A 20915-nucleotide genomic window follows, 5' to 3' on the forward strand; every position below is an offset into this window, starting at 1 on the left:
TAGCCGGTCTGAAGACCTCATGTACTGTTGGAAGTGCTGAGGAAGGAAAAAGCAGCTCAGAATCATTGCACAGGCCAAAGAAATCTCCCAAGTCTATTATCGTGCTCTTTGAGAGCTGTGCCCCTGGGTTTGATTTTTAAAAACTCTACATGGACCTAGCAGTTCGAAAGCACGTCAAAGTGCAATTAGATAAATAGGTACCACTCTGGCAGGAAGGTAAACGGTGTTTCTGTGCGCTGCTCTGGTTCGTGAGAAGCGGCTTAGTCATGCTGGCCACATCACCTGGAAAAACTGTCTGCGGACAAACGTCGGCTCCCTTGGCCAGTAAAGTGAGATGAGCGCCGCAACCCCAGAGTCCTTTGCGACTGGACTTAACTGCCAGGGGTCCTTTACCTTTACATGGACTTGGTTTCCAGAAAATGCAGCAATTCTGCAGACATTCTGGGGAACAGTTAAACTGGCTCAAAACATACTGAGCATGCGGAATGCATTTTGAAAGAGGTCTAGTCAGTGCTTTTTTCTGGGGGTACACAGGGGTACACATACCCCTAAACATTTTGCGAATCTAAGTTGGACGTCATTGAGGGGCAGTATTTCAATATGAGTAGGAAAATGAGAGCACCCCACACATTTTTTTAGAAAAAAGCACTGGGTCTAGTCATCCAGCCAGAGAGACACAGCCCCCATAGGGAACAATTTCACTAATGAAATACCCCCCCAGTGGTAAGATCTCCCTGCCAGTCCAGGGACAGTCCCTGGTTTACATAAGCTGTCGCGGTTTCTGATTTGATCCTGGAATGTCCCGCTTTCCCTTAGGATGTCCCTGTTTTCATTGGAGAAATGTTGAAGGGGAAGTCTCTTATTTTCATTGAAGAAGTGTTGGAGGGTATCGAATAGGACATCCCTATTTTCATTTGAGAAATGGTGGAGGGTAGGCAGTCTGTCCATCAGCACACCACACTTGAAAGGAATAGACTCAACATTCAACACTCACCTCCAAGATCTTCAGAAGGTGGTGCATTGTGGGGGCCTCTGAAAGTAGCCCCTTGAGCATCGCACCCAGGGCTTCAGAGGCTCCTCTGCAAAGGGCCTGCAAGCAACAAAAAGCAAGCAACGTCATTGCTACATAGCAGATCTCCATCCCCAAACAGAGCAGGCAGAAAAGGAGCTATGCAGAGCCTTTTCACTCAGACTGTCTAAGACAGTTCCTCCTTTGGGAAGGGGATCCATTCACAGAGGGTGCAGAGGTGGGCTTGGTGTCATAATACCGCCTCCTGCTTCATCTGAAATGCAGAAGTCTTTGCATTGCTCCAGATGAAATGTGCCTTAGTGGTTCAGCTCAGAGACAAGGGATTGGTGACCACAGATACAGCAGGTGTTTGTCAAGACTCTTGAAGTTCAGTAAGAATTTACCTTGTCGCAAACCGCTTCACTTTCTGTGCTCTTTATAATGAGGCGGGAAAGAGTGACTTGGAGCAGCTTCGCCTCTAGTTTCTCTGAGAGCGGAGGGCTGCTTCTGCTGTAAGGGGGGAGGAAAAACCAGGATTCTGTTATGTGATGGAGGGAATATTCGTCAGATTTGGCTGAAGTTGAGCTTGGCTCCATCATCCAGCCCAAAAGAAGGTATCCCTGAGAACCAGAGGGGAAAAGATATGCACATTTGGGTGACATGTCAGAGGAATTGGTACAATTTACTCCAAAAAGGAAAAAGAAAACCTCAAGGTGTCTGTTGGTTTCTGTACCTGTTTATAGCTATCATAAACAAGGTTGCAGTTCCCATGGCAGCAGGAGTCTGCCCACAGCCTCCCAGCCCAGCCAGACTTCCTTGCATCTGTGGTATTTGAGAATGCTCAGGTGGACTGGGAAGCTTCTAGGAGTTTTGTCTAGTCAGCAGCGAAGGCAGGACTTTATTTGAAATGGATAATAAAGTAAAAGAAAAAAAACATCTCTGCTATTATTTAAGTTAAGTAAGGTCAGTCATCGGTCCTTGTAAGTTCGGGGGGGGGGAGATCCTTACCCACCCTTTTAAAAAAAAAGGAGCAGAAAATCTCACCCCACATGCATGCGGGATGATGAATCTGCAAAAATGTGACCGGTTTTTTTGCCACACCGTTTGCCAAAACAACTGATGCACCCATAATGTAGGAACCTATAGGGAAGTTGCTCTTGGAAAGAGGCTTTCTGGATCCAAACTCTGCCAAGGGGATGGAAACTTGCAAGCGTAGTTGCTCTAAAGGCAGAGGCTTCCCCATTGATGATGAAAGAAAAAGAGAATATCATTTTCCTAGGCTGCAAGCAGATTTATAGCACAGTCTATTTGAAGCACATGTCTACTTAGAAACAGGGCAATTCCCCCAAGCCTGCCTGAGCCCAACTTCTCTAAAAGACCTGTGGAGGGTTGTTAGGAGAGTCAAAAGCTCTTCCCAGGACATCCTCAGAGCCAATAATCCTGATTTGCCAGGATTTGTGGCTAGTGGAGCACAATCTGCTTCTTTGTAGTGCATTTGCTCGCTCCAGGCCTTTTCCTTTGCTTCTGACTGCTCTATGGCGTGGGGAAAAATATCTCCTGTTCCACCAGACTCCTACCACAACTTACCTCAGATTTGCGATTGCATTCATGCAGCTGGTAAAAATGAAAAAGGCAAGGGGATGGTCTTTGTATCGCTCCATCAGGCCCTTGAAGAGATGGGGGGGGGGACAGAAGAAATGGAAATCAGCTGCACGTAGTTCCTCTCAGCTCCCTAAAGTAGTTTACTCATAACTTCACCACCAACTGACTTTGAGCTGTTTTCTTGATATTGGACGTGCAAGCAAGTTATCAAGCATGAAATGCAACTCCACAAAACCCATATCTGTACAGTATCAATGTGAAGGTTTCCATGTGCAGAAGAGGCCACATATCCCAGGCACCCACATGTTACACATAGACCTCTCCAAAGAGAGAGGTTCTAGACATGCAGGTCCTCCGTTTCCATTGTTCTCTTCTCTGCCGTGCACTAGCCTTACCCACCACCAGAATATCTTGCAGAAAATCCACTGCTAAGATCTCTCCTATCCACCCTGTGGGTGATACCTCCTCAAAGTACTACCTCACTCACCACTATCTTCTTAGCAAGGTCCTCCTTTGCCACGATGGGCTTCCTTTCTGCTTCTATCGCTGCTAAGAAATTGATGGCCATGCCGATCCCCTGGAAGTTATAAAAGGCAAGAAGCCATTAAAGTGATGGGAAGAGATCTTTGACGGCTGGCCTGAAACAGCCCAGGTGCCTCCTCATGCTGGAGATGGAAGCCAACATAAATGGCACCCACCACGCCCATAAGCGCCTAGTAGGAAGCTCCAAATTCGTACGGGGAATGTGTTTCACTGTGTTGGCAGCCAGGTGGGGATGACTGTACCCTTTCGCCATGGTCTTCCCATACTTCCAGGGAAGGAATTGGTCCCCCTTCCACTGGAGTCTGCGGAGTGACTTTGCCGTTCTTTTTCAATAAGGATTGCAGTCGTTGAAGCCTAGAGCAAAATGAGGAAGTAGGTGAGAAATGAGACTCGCAGACTCCTCCCCTGTTACATGACTGCAGTGCCCCTGAGCCACGTCAAGGTTCAAGATGTGACATGAATTCCCACTTGTCACCGGTAGCTATTTGCATCTTCTTGATCTTAAAATGGTTCAGATTGCCGGCAAGCTGGTATCTCAAACTGTCCTGGGAAGGGAGTGTTTTCCTCAAGCCCAGAGGCAGGGGCTAAAAGGGGGCAGCTGCTGTGTTTACCATGGTCCTGACTGAGAAAGCCAATCTTAGCTAGGGAAGAAATAGCCCCCTACCCCCTGTGAGGGACTGGCATGAACCATCCTAAACGATGAGACAAGCACAATGCAGAAGCTGTGGGAGAAAAGTCCTACTTACATGTTCGTTGATATGGTTCTTCCTTTTTGAGCAATATCAATAAATATGAGCAGGTAGCTGGCTAGCTTCCAGGAAGCAGGTCCAGCAATGCTCTGAGGCTTACCTGTCCGGTGAGTTAGCAGGGGGTGACGTCACAGTGGAGGTCATCTCACAATGGCCTTAGCAGCCTGATATTGGAAGCCTTGGGCTTGCTCATTCCTAAGTTGCAAACAGAGCTAGTGAAAGTTTAATGAAGCAACCGTTGTGGGACATTTTGCAGTCAGACCTAACAATGCGTGTCTATGCTAGTTAGTAAATGAAGGGGTTAAGGACCACAGAGCTGTGAACTGCTAGAGAAGGCTTGGCTAGGTCATGCCGCTTCACCTTTGGGAAGGGAGGAAGTAAGCCTTGTTTCCTGTTCCTTTCTCTCCCTCTACACTTTGAACCATGTAACTGAACAGACGCATGATGCTGGCGGTTTGTGCCCAGACTCCATGTTTGAAGATACTTTTTGTAGTTTGTGCTTTAAAAACGTTTTACCTGTTTCTGATGTGGCGTTGAATGATGCATCAGTAAGACCTCTGGTTACTGTAAATAAAGCATTTGAACTTACTTCAGTTTGTGGTCTATTCACTGTGAGAGGGGTAGAGGTGGTGGAGCACATTGTGAATGCTTAATATGGAATATTTACAGATGTAACAACCGGTATTTCCCCACTTTGCAAACATTGCATATATTTCAGCTTTAAACTCTGCTTGGGGGCTCTTTTGGCTACAGAGTGAGACAAGTCCAGCGCTTTTTGAATTCAGGCAGTCAGTCATTTTTAATTTCATAGTTTCCCATGGGGGACATCAGGATTAATTGGCATTCCCCAGTTAAAGTGGTACCTCGGGTTACATACGCTTCAGTTACATATGCTTCAGGTTAGGTAAAGGTAAAGGGACCCCTGACCATTAGGTCCAGTCATGGCCGACTCTGGGGTTGCGGCACTCATTTTGCTTTATTGGCCAAGGGAGCCAGCATACAGCTTCCGGGTCATGTGGCCAGCATGACTAGGCCACTTCTGGCGAACCAGAGCAGCGCACGGAAACGCCGTTTACCTTCCCTCCAGAGCGATACCTATCTACCTACTTGCACTTTGACGTGCTTTCAAACTGCTAGGTTGGCAGGAGCAGGGACCGAGCAATGGGAGCTCACCCCATCACAGGGATTTGAACCGCCAACCTTCTGATCGGCAAGTCCTAGGCTCTGTGGTTTAACCCACTACAGACTCCGCCAACCCAGAAATATTACCTCGGGTTAAGAATTTTGCTTCAGGATGAGAACAGAAATCGTTCAGCGGCAGCGCAGCGGCAGCAGGAGGCCCCATTAGCTAAAGTGGTGCTTAAGGTTAAGAACAGTTTCAGGTTAAGAACGGACCTCTGGAACGAATTAAGTACTTAACCTGAGGTACCACTGTATTTCCGAACAGCTGTGCCATCTAGTGGCCATAGAGATTACTTCCAGCAAGCTCAAAGCAATGCATATGAGATTCAGTTGACCTTCACAATGTCCCTTTGAGATAAGTTTAGATGTGGGGAAGAGCCACAGCTCAATGACAGAACTACTTCTTGCAGGGGGAAACTCCAGGTTGAATCGCTGGCAACTCCAGGCAGGTCTGAGAATGTCTCTAGACTGAAACCTTGGAGAGCTGCAGCCAGTCCATATAAACAGTACTGAGGAAGATGGACCGATGGTTTGACTTGGTATATGATTCCAATGTTCCTATGAGGGATGATAACGTGCCCAGGGCCAGCCAGCAGGTTTCATGAATGAACCCTTTTCCTGTTGGATATTTTTAAAAAATGCAGTGCAAAAGCATATATTACCAATGAATATTCTGACCACTAATGTGACTGTTGAAAACTCATATTAGGGCAATATCTTTCTTAAACCAATCAAAAATCACAAAATAGTATGCAAGCTTTTGAGTTCTCTGGAATTCTCCATCAGTTTCATCATTTTATGTGGGGGAAGGGATTGATGCCATTCATCTGGCTGGCAGGCCTTTTGAAGCTAATGGTCTCCCCTGGTTTGTTTGTTTATTTATTGAATTGAACTGCAGATAATGGCAAAGGCAACAATATATGGAAACTGTGAAGAATGAGTTCATGAGACAAGTGCCTCACTTACTGAACAACTCAGAAACACCCTTCCTGACACCACATGAGAGTTTCTTGCAGCTTTTCTGGGAAAATATTGGAAAAGGGAGAGGTGGAAATTTGAATTATTATTTTAAAGTATTGATAAACATGGTTGACAGGAAATGAGATTGGAAGGTGTTGACTTAGGTGTGAATTAAGGATTGTATAATAAATAATTATGGGTTGATATCCTAATACATAAAAAACAGTGAAGAAATTTGGAGGAAATAAGAAATAAGGATTGAATGTTTCTTAATACGCTATTGGAGGTAATATGATGTTGGACTAGACAACTGTTGTGGACTATTATATATAAAAACTATAGAAGAATCTCCTTTGAACTTCTTGTATTGAAAGAAATCAATGAACTGGAGAGTCCTGGATTGATGACTGGAAAAATATCACCTTACAGAGGGAGGAACTGCTGGATATTAATCTAGATGGAACATTTGAGTATTCTGAAGAATTACTGTAAATTTTGAAAGTCTTTTTTACCTATTTCTTTCTGTTTTATCTTTTTTTCTCTCTTTATACCTTTATTACTATCTATAATATTCTCTGTATAATTGTATTTTGAAAAAGTCTGAATAAAGCTATAAAAAAAAGAGAGAGACTTTCTTTTACTTCCTGCGAAGCCTGTAATGTGATGAACATTGTGGGCAGACTGTCTAAACTATGCACTGAGACACAGATGATGTGCTTTCTGAAATAATTCTGGCTTGGACTGGTTCTGGATTGTGCAAAAGGTTATGCTCTGCCCTTGTTTAATATTTTACAGTCACGGAGAGCTAAGGCAAAAACGGAAGTGCAGAGCTGTTGAATATTGACAGTCAACAGGGTATGTTAGCTGGGCATTTTAAGAAATTGTATTTTTTTAAACAGATTCACCTGTTGTAAAAATTAGGTATTGGTAGCTGGCATGGGTTTTTCCCTATTTTGGCTCAGTGAGAAGAGAAAGGCAGGCACACTCCTATTCCACTCCTATTGGTACTAGTGGTATTTAATGTTTTCTTATGCAAAGCCGCCCTGTGCTCCAGATTGGAAGAAGCATGAGGTCTAAAAATATCCAATAAATAATTTTAATCCTTCTCAGGCATTATGGCATGATTGCAATCATGGGTGTTCCATTCTGGGGGAGTGGCAGGATTGGGACCGCTGCCCTAACTCTGTTCAGCTCAGTCATGTGACCTGGCATCCCTGACATTGATGCCGAAATCCAGCATCGCCTGAGCTCTGCGAGTGCAGCTTTCTCCCAATTGAAGTGCAGAGTGCTTGAGGACTGGGACATTCGCAGGGAAACCAAAATGTTTGTTTACAAAGCTATGGAACTACCATAGCTGTATGCTTGTGAAATGTGGACCACTTATAAATGCCATCTCCAACTCCTTGAAAGATTCCATCAATGGTGTCTCCGAAAATTTTTACACATCACTTGGGAAGACGGGCGAACTAATGTCAGTGTACTGGAAACAGCAAAGATCACCAGTGTCAAAGCAATGATTCTTCAACATCAACTTCGTTGGACTGGTCATGTTGTGCGGATGCCTGATTATCATCTTCCAAAGCAACTACTCTATTCTGAACTTAAAAATGGAAAGCATAATACTGGTGATCAACAAAAGAGGTTTAAAGACTCTCTCAAGGCAAATCTTTAAAAATGCAGTAGGAAGGCATGCTTGGCAAACCCTTACCATGATCAACTCCCACCCGGAAACCTATGTCCCCACTGTGGAAGGACGTGTGGATCCAGAATTGGCCTCCACAATCACTTATGGACTCACTGTAAAAACTGTGTTTATGGAAGACAATCTTACTTGGCTATGAGTGATCGCCGAAGAAGAAGAAGAAGAAGAAGAAGGGTGGTGTGAGTCAGGCTCTATTGTAAAAGCTTGTTTTCCCTCGGCCAGGCTTAGACCTGGCTCACGTGGCAGCAGCCACACCCCTGAACAGAGTTTGGAACAAGAATAATTTACGCCAGCTTAATTTGAGCAGCTGTAAATTTCGCCGACATCCTACACTTAGGATTGCTCCAATAGGAACAAGCAGAGATGCTGGAGGTTACTTTGATGGTTCTAGAAAAGCAGCCAATAGCCTTAAGTGATTTTGAAAGGAGAGAGCCATTTAGGAATCGGAGTTCAGCTTTTTCCCCATTCCCCCACTGGCTGGGAGTGAGTGTGAAAGAAGAATATTCAGCCTTATCTTGGAGCTGGACTTGCAAACACAAAAGGGACGTGGTTTTGCTCTCTGTGAGGATCCAGTGCTAGGGCATTAAGGAGCCTGCCTGGAAAGCTGAGGGAGGAGACTATTATCTATCGCAGTGTAAATGCTGTGAGGCCGTTTGTCTTCTACTCAGCCTGTATATGTGTGTAAATAAAACCATACATCACAAAAAAGACAACACAACAGTTTTAAGTGAGCTTCATCCTAAATAAACTTAACCTGAGAGATGTCCTGGCACCCCTGAAATCACTCACCAGAGCTTCAGGTGTGCACAGGGCCGGATGAGGTTTGATGAGGCCCTACTGAAGGTAATGGGGCCATTTATATATCCAGCTGTCCTTTGTCAACAACAACCAAAATTGTGTTGAATATATGCTATATGGTAATTTATGGACCAAATAGGTCCATACACAACACACAACACTGTTGCTGTACGTAGGTTTTATTTTATTTGTTTTTTATCTTATATTTTGGAAATGTACGTCCAGTTGTTGGTTTTTTATTTTTGGGGGGGAGGCCAAGAGAGTGGGGCCCTAAGCTATAGCTTGTTTAGCTTAAATGTAAATCCAGCACTGGGTGTGCATAACCACGTTTATTAAACAGTCACAGAAATGTTACTGCTGCTACCATAAATCCAAGGGCTCAAGTTTTTGAAGCATTACAAACCTAGTGGAGGTGGGGATGTTACCATTTTATTCAGTGATAGGGAACCTGCTGGACATCAGCTCCCATCAGCCTTGCCAGCATGGCCACTGTTCCAGGGTGATGGGGGATGTAGTCTAGCAACACCTTGAGGGCCACAGGCTCCTCATCCATGGTCATAATTGCTTATGGCAAGGCAGCATTATGCTGTTGTTGTTTATATTTTGAAAAATATTGTGATTCCTTATGATTATCATGTTCTGTATTCCAGGTACTGTGACCTTTGTTCTTCATCGGTGAATAAACCTGTGTTTTTTTAGGTAAGGCTGTGACTGTCCTGAGATGAAGTCACTTCCACCTTGTGACAGTGTCCATTCAACGTGGGAGAGATTCAGAATGAGGAAATCATCCACAGCGTAGATGAGGTGATTCAAGGGCCGAGCTTGATGAAACATCAGGAAGCTATGCTCTTAAAGTTGAAGGAAGCAGAGGATGCAGTGCTGCCTAGTTAATCCTTTCCACCCTGGGCATCTTTCAGATTCACCACACAAACATTTGAAATTTGCACGTGAGTGGGTGGGAAGGAATATAGTTACTATACATTAAGCAACTTTCCTGAGCTTCGATGTACGGCTTCGCATTTATAAAACAGTTCCATGAGATCTGCAAGTTTGCTCTTCTATTCCTCCACTCTTTTCTCTAAAAAATAAAAGAATTATTCTCGCAAGGAAATTTATTATAGTGATAGGAGGTGAATAACTTTGTTTGTGACAAGCCCTTGTAATTCTATCATACAAACGAATCAATATGCAAAACTGTGCTAAAACATAGCCCTGTTCACTGAATTCATCAATAGATATATCATTTGGATATAGAAATATAATCTAGTAACCAGCTAGTCTTCCATATGTCAATAGTGCTTTTTCTGTTCTTTCCCATCAACATATATTTTATCTGTGTGCCTTTTATTGTATCATGTTGTCTGAAAGTGAGCTAGATATAGCAGGAAATGTTATGTAACTCTATACAAGTTATTTCAGTTTTGTGACAGATCATTGTGGAGAATTACGTATGTAGGACTCTGCCGCTGACCTTCCAAACCGTGTGTGTGTGTGTGTGTGTGTGTGTGTGTGTGTGTGTGTGTGTGTTTCATGTCACCCCAATCTCTGAGCATTGTAAGATTCTAGGAGTACCATTTGGACAATGAGGCACAGCAGAGACTGTGGTATTGTAATGATATACCATTTATTTACACATATATGCAACCTGAGTCCTAGAGAGAAGGAGTTCAGCGAATTCACATCTCCTGCTTCTCCCATAGGTGCAGCAGTCTTGGATCCAAAACAGCAAAAAGCCATGCTCTCTGTCCCTATAACGGCCTGTCAGCCCACATGGTGCTTTGACCCCCACTTTCTCTGCAGCGTGCCAACTCCAAACTAAACTCCCTCCTCGCTTAAGGTAAAGGTAAAGGGACCGCTGACCATTAGGTCCAGTTGTGACCGACTCTGGGGTTGCGGCACTCATCTCGCTCTATAGTCCAAGCGAGCTGGCGTTTGTCCGCAGACAGCTTCTGGGTCATGTGGCTAGCATGACTAAGCCACTTCTGCCGAACCAGAGCAGTGCACGGAAATGCTGTTTACCTTCCCGCTGGAGCAGTACCTATTTATCTACTTGCACTTTGACGTGCTTTTGAACTGCTAGGTTGGCAGGAGCCGGGACCGAGCAACGGGCGCTCACCCCTTCGTGGGGATTCGAACCACCGACCTTCATGATCAGCAAGTCCTAGGCTCTGTGCTTTAACCCACAGCGCCACCCGCGTCCCTTCCTCCTCGCTTACATCAGGCAAAATGGAAACCCTAGACCTTTCACAAACCCTTTTTGTCTACACCCACTAACACATGGCTGCAGGAGGGGCTCCACTCCCCTTCCTGTCTGTCGTGGAGTGGTGTCATAGTGCTTTAAATGTATAGTGTGAATGTGGTTGGAGATGTCACAACCATAGGCTGTGGACTAAATCAAATGAACATATTGGTTACTACAACAAAGGGATTTCCATGCAGAGGTTTTGAATCATCTAAAGAAACAGTAATGTGTGTTTAAAATGAATAAATAAAGAGAGCTGGCAGATTCCTCTTTTCTTCTTTCTTCTACCGTGATGCTTTAATAAACTGTAGATTTGCTAGTGGTAGAAACGCCCACTATTAAAGCAGTTCACTCTAACATGAAACATTGGGAAGTCTTGTTGGGCTCGTGGCATTTTCCCTCCTCTGTCCTTGCATAATATTATTTGGTTCAGACAAGGTCATGGCTAATTTGTAAGATGTTCAGTTATCCTAGGCTCTTTGCAACGACCTTGTTAAGTTTATTTTTCTTCTGTTGTTGGAGTATATGTTATAATATGTCGTAAACCTAAAATCTTTTTTAAACACCTGTGACCTTGGTAGCTGTAATATAGTTGCACGAGGCTCGCTTTGCTGGGTTAGCCTTCAAAATCAATGAAACGTGTTTCTAATGAACCGTACAGGTAAGGGAGCAAAAAATGTCATTGTGGTTTTTTCTACATTAGAACAAATGCATTACTTATTAGTGCTGCACCCAAATGACTAAGCCGATATAATTCCTGATGGGCCCTCTCGGTTACTGATCACATGATCCGTGCTGATTGCTTTTATGAACACAGATAGCTTCCATAATTTCCTGTCAGGTTATTAATGCAATAATTTGACTCATTAGACTTTCCTTCCCAGTATGCACCACCAGGGGAAATACTGAGGGAACATTTCCACCACCCATCGCAAACCCAGATGGCTGCTGGTGATTTCTAAGTTAAACATTACATATATGTGAGTGCAAGGTATCTTAACAATGTATCCATAGTTTATAAAATATTCTGGAAACTCAAATGTGCATAATCTCTCCGCTTGTGGAGTCTGCTCCCCCCAGTTAATTTATATGTACTGTCATTTCCCCATTAGATTTGCACAGAAATTGAGCTCACAAGACAGTGTCCTTGTCCTTAAAATGTAAACAGAAGGCTGCCTTTATATATGACACTTTTTTATAAATGGAAAAATTATATTTTTCTTATCTTGGCATCCTTGCATGCATTCAAGGCTATAAAGTCACAGAAAGCACCTCTGCTGATTTTTAACATGACCAGTACAACTCTCTTTTTCCATATGGAGAGAGCGATTCGCGATTAGAGAGTTAAGAAATTTTCATGACTGAAAGAGCCCCAAGATGCAGCCTAGAATCAGGTGTGTCAGGTTTCTCTCCTGCTTTACAAGTTTAGAATACAGGAGGTCACTGAAGAGAATGAACTTCCTTGCAGCAGTATAATCATCACACCCATTAAGATTTTTTACAGACATTTCTCACCCGCTGAGTGTTTCAAAGATAAAAAAAATCTGATTTCAGGTAAATGTAGGGCTCCAAATCTCCCCTTGTGAATTGACAGTTTGAGTCAGGCTTTGCGCTGTTTAAAAACATCTTTAGTCTCCCATGGAACTGGTATGATGATGTCCCCAGATCCCAGTCACTCAACTTATTTTTGCTGTTTATTTTGACCATCAGTGAATACGGTTGATGAGAGATTTCCAGGTACTGGAAGTATATCAGGGAGTAATAGTCTTCCTTTATTATTATTATTATTATTATTATTATTATTATTATTACCACACACACACACACACACACACACACACACACACACATACTCACACACACATTTCAGGAAGGGAATGACTTCCAGTCTTATAGTTTTGTTAGTCTGCTTCGGTAAAAGCAACAGAATCTTGGAAGCTAATCAATTTATTCTGGCATTACAGTCCACAAAAGCATATGTCGTGATACGTCTGCTAGTCTTTAAGGTATCTCAATACTCTTTACTGTCCATCCCCCCCCCCCCAGCAATAGACTTACAGTGTTGCCCCTCTCTACACTTTTACCTTTCTGAAGTGGATAGAAAATAAAAATAATTAGAGGGACATAATAGACTGAATAGGGACGCGGGTGGCACTGTGGGTAAAAGCCTCAGCGCCTAGGGTTTGCCGATCAAAAGGTCGGCGGTTCGAATCCCTGCGGCGGGGTGCGCTCCCGTTGCTCGGTCCCAGCGCCTGCCAACCTAGCAGTTCAAAAGCACCCCCAGGTGCAAGTAGATAAATAGGGACCGCTTACTGGCGGGAAGGTAAACGGTGTTTCCGTGTGCTGCGCTGGCTCGCCAGATGCAGCTTTGTCACGCTGGCCACGTGACCCAGAAGTGTCTCCGGACAGCACTGGCCCCTGGCCTCTTAAGTGAGATGGGCGCACAACCCCAGAGTCTGTCAAGACTGGCCCGTACGGGCAGGGGTACCTTTACCTTTAATAGACTGAATAAGTTCATGCCACAATACACAAGTCTTTATGTGGCCACTTAATGCTGTCCTCCCTTCAGAAAGGGTAATCTGTGGCTGATACATACATATCATTCTGAAGAGACACAATCCTTCCATGACCATCGTATTGCCTCAGAATTGGACATGTGCCTCAAGACTCAAACACTCTATGTATAACTGAGGTGACAGAAGCCATGTTCAGGTCTTCTGCCCACTCACTTTGAAACAAAAGGTCCTGTATGGGGATATGCCCCTCATCCACGTTTCCCTGGGTTCACGCTCTGTGCGTAGCAATGTATGTGCCTAAAGCTCCATGCATTTCCCTCCCACCCCTCTTGGGTGGAGGAACTTTGGGTGCCTATATCCGTACACATATAGAGTCCTTTCACACACTGTCAAAAGTTGAAGATGGGGGAATGGCCACTGTGTGGGCTGGGAGAGGAAAGGGAGCCAACGTAAAGCCCCCTCCACCATGCATACGGAACTGTCTAGCCTTCCTAGTGTCTTTGTGAGGGAGGTGTGGCATGATGTGAACAGCATATGATGGCATTTGTATGAGAGAATAAGAATGTTTTTCCCGTGCTAAGAATGTACCTCATGAGACAGAGACAACCACTTTTTTCCTTCAGGTGAGAGGGAACCAGATGCGGTCAAGCGAACCCCCACATAAAACTGAAGGCGATGTAGTCCCTGTATAAGGACTGCTACTATCTCACTTATGTGCACTTCAATTTGCCCTCAGTTATTCTCTTGTGGAAATTACAGAAGAACAAAACACTGCAGTTGGCCACACCAGTCGCCATTCTCAGACCACCACCCCTCAAAGAATCCTGCGCTTCCATCACCATAGCAATGAGCCACTTACAATCACTACGATATAAGCTATTTTGCCTTCATTGGATTTTGTACAATCCTAGTGGAGATTATGCGCTCCATGCACACTGGTGGTGTTCTATTATTATGATTACAGTATGCCCGGATCTTATGCGCGCTTAGCTCTCGTGATTTTGAGTATACGTGGGCAAAGTGGGGGTGCTCTCTCGAGATTCTGCAGGAAGTCAGCCCAAAGGCATCCCTAACACTCCCAGGGTTGGCACACTGAGTAGGCCTTGCCCAAGAAACAAGGCCGAGAACTTAAATGCTCTTTTTGTGCTGAGTAGGCCCAAGCAGGACGCAGGTGGCACTGTGGGTTAAACCACAGAGCCTAGGACTTGCTGATCAGAAGGTCGGCAGTTTGAATCCCCACGACGGGGTGAGCTCCCATTGCCCAGTCCCTGCTCCTGCCAACCTAGCGGTTCAAAAGCACATCAAAGTGCAAGTAGATAAATAGGTACCGCTCCAATGGGAAGGTAAACGTCGTTTTCGTGCGCTGCTCTGGTTCGCCAGAAGCGGCTTAGTCATGTTGGCCACATGACCCGAAAGCTGTACGCCAGCTCCCTTGGCCAACAAAGCGAGATGAGCGCCACAACTCCAGAGTCGGCCACGACTGGACCTAATGGTCAGGGGTCCCTTTACCTTTACCTTAGGCCCAAGCAGACCTGGCATGAAAATAACTTTTAAGCTCTTAGTATTGTTTCCAGGCAAGGTCTGTTCAACAAACCAGCTCTGGGACAGGTAGCATTGTTCTCTCTCTCTTTCCCCCCACCAACTACTTTATAGAAGGCAGGCTAGCTAGCCACAGGGTGGTTCTAAGGTTAACACGATTTTTGCCATATGCAATTTTTGCTATATGCATTACCCTTGGAGCCAAACCCCTGTGTAAGATGCAGCCCAGCTATGTTGTTGTTGTCATGATTATCTCTTGCAACTAGTATTGCATGATTGCATCTTAGTCACCTAAGATTATATTTAAAGTCTTCACTATGATGATAACCTTGATGTCTCAGAAGCCCTGGGCAAACATGATTGATTGACCCTGGTGGAAATACAAGATGGGCAATTTTTTTCATGTGTTTGCTGAGCTAGCTCTCTCCATTCGCTGTAGGTACAAGGTCTTTCCATTCCTCTCCTTTTATGGTAAGAAGTAAACTACATTGACCTAGGAAAAGTTGCAAATCATGCCCTGCCCTGAAGTGTAAACTTCAATGACCTCCTAAGAGCAGCCAGATTCTTTTATTTTGCTAGTTAAACCTTCCCTACAGTGTATGTATTGTATACATTTCCTTGAAGACAATTAAGATTTTTTTCTTTTTCTGAGCAAAGGGGAATGATCATGTCCTGCAAGGACAATTCTGTACAAGAACAAAATCTAGCATGATGCAATCATGCTGAAACTAATCAGGGCTGGATATAGTCAGTGGCCAGATGAGAGCCCAGCCATAGCAAAACCTGAATTTTGTGAAGTAAGAAGGGTGCAATATACATGCAACACAGAGAATAAGTATAAACACGAAAGAAGATAGGGTATGTTACTCAGCTCAATTTCTGGGGCAAATCTGCCTGCACGGTTAAAGTCATAAAGCCACAAACTGTGGAGTGGAATGGAAGCAAAGTTTGATCAAGGAAACCGTGGGTGATTGTTTAAGCCAGGCGTGGCCAACCTCGGCCCTCCAGCTGTTTTGGGACTACAACTCCCATCATCCCTAGCTAACAGGACCAGTGGTCAGGGATGATGGGAACTGTAGTCCCCAAACAGCTGGAGTTTGGCCATGCCTGGCAAGCAGTCCTGAATATCTGCTTTAAGGGTTGGCATGCCTCAGTTTGCCTGGACCCCCTGCTGGAGCATGAGAACAGAAGGCTTGGCAAGGCTTTAGTCCAGCTGAAATCAGGTGCCAGGGTAAAGATAAGAGGCTGGTTAGCAGCTCTGAGTGACCGTCATGAGACTCCTTATAAGCAGTGCTATTCTTCTAGAAAAAGAAGTGCCAGAACTCACCATGAACCCTTCTTCTCTTAGAATGGCAACGGTGCCCATCTGAGAGGGGCCAGAACTGAATTCTGGTGACTTCCGGCTGGGGGAAAAAGCCCTGTTTGTACGGCTTGGGAATATGTCACTCCCAAAAAATCTTTAAATAAAAGTAAAATAAAATGTCTTTTACAGGAGTATTGTCCAATTTGACATTTACCAACAAGAGAAGTGAATTTCAATGAGAAAAGGTGGGGAGTGAACAGGGGTCAAAAGGAGATTGCACTCAGTGCCTCAATCCTTGTTCTTTCTTCTTTCTTGATTTTTAAAAAGCTCTAAGGTTGCTGATTCGCTTTTTTGCTTTCTCTTGGAGAAAAGAAGGGTTTTCATGCATTAAACTTGTCCCTGTTTGTGGTCATTTCTCTCTGAATCAGCAGCTGAAATGGAAAAAAATTGAGCGGATTGAGCTTTTATAGCTTTTGTTTAATTCTCCACACATACACACACACATATACCATAAGCATAATAGCAGCAAATAGAAATCAACAGCATATTATACATGGGTGAATATGGCAGAAGGGAGAACTATAAGAAACAGTATCTATTTCTCCCTTCCGCCATATTCTTGTATATATGCTCCAGTTTCCTTAAATGTTTCGTAAATGACTGGCGGAGCTATTCTAGGCGCAATTTTGGAATGATGGTAGAAGCTAAATTTGGTGGAATTCCCCTCTAGAAATGAGTATATAAAATATGATGGTGATAAAGTATAGGAGCACTTTCAGGATGTGGACTTGATGACAAGTTTACGGGAGCAGCAATAAAACAATAAACCAGCAAGCAGCCACATGAGAAAAATGCAGAGCATATGTGCTACTTTAGAAGGTTGGCTGTGAAGCCATAGGCCACTAAGTAAGGTTCCGTCAGCTGCTGCTACCTTGAGGGTTTTAAAAAAAATAAAAAGCAATAACCTGAGTTGTCAGTGCACAACCACATTGTTGACTGAATCAGACTAATGCAAGTGCATAACTGGGAAGCTGCCCTTGGCCCCAGTAATTGAGCTCCTGCTATGTTGGCATTAATACTTGTGGCTAGAAACTGGAGCGGCTGCTAACATACCTTGGCACTTCTCATGCTGTGAACTTAAATATTAGCAAACGTCTCGACTAATTGTTTCATTTTTCTAAAATAACAACACAGCTGTAATTGTTTGCAAAATGTTCGTGGAAATTTACAACTGAACTCCACTTTTCACTAACAAACATCACCCAGTTGCTGTCCACCAGATCCACAGACCTTCAGTTGGGCAGGTTGTTGCATGCCACCCCAATCCCTGAGTGGTGTGAGATTCTAGGGGTCAAAACACTTGTGCAGGGTTCATGTTTCCTTCGGAAATGAGGCAAGGCGGAAACTGTGGTGTCTTTAGGATATGTGGTTTATTGACACATATATACAACCTGAGCCCACAATGGAGGGGCTTCCAGCATTACACTCCAGGAAAGTCCTGTTTCTCCCATGGCTGGGTACTGTATTCCCTGAGGAGGAGTTCCATTAATTAGTTCACTTTTCCACTTGTGAGTGCCTAATGCAAGATGGCATCAAGATCACCAAGACTGAAGAAATTGGCTGCGTGGTCAACCCATATGTACACCCTCTGGGGCTGGGAAAGTTGCCCCCACGCCCTGATCAGCTAAGTAAAACTTACACTCCTGTATCCAGTCGTGTGTGTGTGTGTGTGTGTGTGTGTGTGTGTGTGTGTGTGCGCGTGCGTAAAATGGTCTTTGACATTGGTCAGATGGCCCCCAATAGGATGAGGATTGTGGATTTCAGCCCCTATGTGTGTCTGTATGCCAATTACTGGTTTAGTGGAATCCATGACTCTGATGCTTAGTATAAGGGTGAGGCAAGCTAGTTTTGTTATTTTCTGTTCTGTAGTCAAATTCCTAAATATATCTTTCCGCTGTTAGCCTTTTTCCTGGGTTTGTATGCTTATGTTTATGTTTATAACCTCCTTGAGAAAGTATTGTGTTTATGCTGGCCTGGCATCTTAGAGCAATCTTGGTGCCTCTGAATCTGGTAGCTGGGTGCCACAGCCTGTGAAAGTTCTAGCTAGCTCCCTAAGTTCATTGACACTGAAATATCACGCCATGTTTGTTGATTTAAAAGATGCAGTGCATTTGTTCTCTGGGCCAAAGTATACTGTAACAACACAATGGTTTTATAATATGGTACACAGTATTTAGAGTTCAAAATGTGCCTCAGGATTTCCTGTGTGTGAAATGTCAGGCTGCTAACTCCACCTCTGCAAGATTTCGCTTTTGTTTACTCTGAGGAGCAAACAGAACCCTTGCTAAGGAGCCATCCCAAAAAGGTAAAACTGGGGGGGGGGGGATACCAGAAAGTCAGAACTATCAATAGTAAATAATGACAGGTGGGATGAATTGCGGGGGTGTTGGATAACTCTTTAAAAACTTTGTGTTATTGTTGCAGCACTTACTCTTTCATGTTTCAAAAGTAGATTTATTCATCTTCCAGTTTTAGAGATACACATTCCATATTCTGTCAAAGACTCCATGCCCTCCCTGTTTCTAGCGCAGGGGTTGTGGCCAGAATCTAAACTTTATATTCTGCACAGAATATATACTTCAGACAGTGTGGTTTCTAACTTTCCCCGTGTTGAACAGTAGATTTCCTGGTGAGATATTATAAGTTTCTTTTGAAACTCTTCTCTGGTTCAGCGCTGTGGGGCGGGAGGAGGAGTTGCTATTCAAGAAATATAAGCTGAAAGCACCCTCAGCTTACATTGGATCATGAACTATTTGCTAACTCAGATGTAACACACACACACCCCAAAAAAATAATAGTTGACCCTCTAAAACGTGCCTTTCTGCATACTTCTAAACCTTTCAAACTTTCTGACTTCCCATTTAAAGAAGACTTTTTCTGATGCTTTCATTCTCTTTCTTTGGAGTGGAGGATCAGGAGGGGAAGGTTGGAGGGCATTAGATGTTGTTTTATTTGCTTGTTTGCTGCATTTATATCCAACTTTTCATGCAAGGAGCTCAAGGTTAGTGCTGCCATATTTTGAAGAACAAAAAAAGAGGACTCTGTGACGGCCATTCAAAGCAAATAAATGCAATTTGTCTCAAATTTTACCCCTGCAAAAATAGAACGTGTCCTGGAAAAAGTGGACACATGGCCAGGGGCATCTTATCCATAGAGGCTAGTTGTGTAGGGTGGCAGGGCGCCAGGGAAGAAACTGGACGTGGCTCCTCCCGCCATCAGCTCGCCACCCTCGCCCACCTTTGCCATGCCACGCCAAAGCAGCGCTGTGCCCAGAGCCTACATCTGCCGTGGCCACCGTGGCACGAAGCGGCCAGCTGAGCTGGGGGGGGTGCCGCATCCAGCCTCCGCCTCTTCCCCACCGGAGGAGCCGCCCTCCAGCCGCTGCCCGCCTCCTCCAGCCCCGCCAGCAGCGCTGTCCTCCCTAAAAAAACTCTGGGGAATGGGGGGGTGTCGGAGGGAGCTTTGTACCAGGGCGCCGGATATGCTTAAGATGGCCCTGCACATGGCAACCCTAGTTCTGCTCCTTCCCATTTTATCCTCACAGCATCCCTGTGAGGTTGATTAGGTTGTATGTCGTTACCAAAAATACAGAGGGCATATATTTAAGGCTGCTGTGGAGTAGGAATTAGGATTGTCCCTTCTCCTGCTCTCCCAACCTATCTGTGTTTATGAAATGGTGGTATGAAGCTCCTATGTTTGTAAGTTGTGGGTACAGAGGTTCTTTCCCTGCAATTAGGAGTCACTTGCAATTTCATTGCAAAACTCCTTTAGAGGATTTTGAGCAGAGGTTGGACGGTCATCTGTCACAGATGATTTAATTTAGATTCCTGTACTGCAGAATTGATGCTTTTGAATTATGGTGCTGGAGGAGACTCTTGAGAGTCCCATGGACTGCAAGAAGATCCAACCTATCCATTCTTAAGGAAATCAGCCCTGAGTGCTCACTGGGAGGACAAATCATGAAGCTGAGGCTCCAATACTTTGGCCACCTCATGAGAAGAGAAGTTTCCCTGGAAAAGACCCTGATGTTGGGAAAGATGGAGGGCACAAGGAGAAGGGGACGACAGAGGGCAAGATGGTTGGACAGTGTTCTCGAAGCTACCAGCATGAGTTTGACCAAACTGCGGGAGGCAGTGGAAGACAGGAGTGCTTGGCGTGCTCTGGTCCATGGGGTCACAAAGAGTTGGACACGACTAAACGACTAAACAACAACAACAACTGCAGACTAGATGACCCTGGATGTACCTTCTAACTCCACAATGTTATGATTCTATATAACTAGGCTCTGCTCTGACCCTCACATATAGACATATATGGACCCATCAAATCTCATGAATAGGGCTCACTAAATATGGACTGGTTTTCCCTTCCTACTATTAACACTCTGGTTTATTGTTGGAAGGAAGAGAATATGTGTCATATATACATAGCCCTTTCAGTGAACACGTATAGATGTAAGAATTCTAAGTGACTGCACATACAATCTGGATTAATTAATGCTGAGCTCAAAAGGATCATCTCGTGAATGTGGATGAAGGAATAGGAAAGTTGAAACCATTTTTATTTTATTTTATTTTTTGGCTTTTTAAATAATAATAAAAATCGAGCTTCATCCTGTGCTTTTCATAATGTTCTTTTCCTTGGCATGGGGAAAGTGTTGCCATTTAATTTCTGTACATCAGGATGCTGTTCAAGGTGAGAAGCAGGAAA

At 44.3% G+C, this 20915-nt stretch overlaps 1 protein-coding gene across 2 annotated transcripts in view; it reads left to right on the plus strand.

Moving 5' to 3' along the window:
• Positions 1 to 9586, plus strand: part of ITGB8 (integrin subunit beta 8) — a 65425-nt gene extending 55839 nt beyond the window's left edge. For both annotated transcript variants that reach the window (XM_077936995.1, XM_077936996.1), the window contains one exon: positions 9245 to 9586. In XM_077936995.1, the coding sequence (XP_077793121.1) occupies positions 9245 to 9256 (12 nt within the window). In that variant the 3' untranslated portion in view covers positions 9257 to 9586. The remainder of the gene's footprint in view (positions 1 to 9244) is intronic.
• Positions 9587 to 20915: the final 11329 nt, after the last annotated feature.

The sequence above is a fragment of the Podarcis muralis genome, chromosome 12 (assembly GCF_964188315.1).
Source record: "Podarcis muralis chromosome 12, rPodMur119.hap1.1, whole genome shotgun sequence".
NCBI classification, from domain to species: domain Eukaryota; kingdom Metazoa; phylum Chordata; class Lepidosauria; order Squamata; family Lacertidae; genus Podarcis; species Podarcis muralis.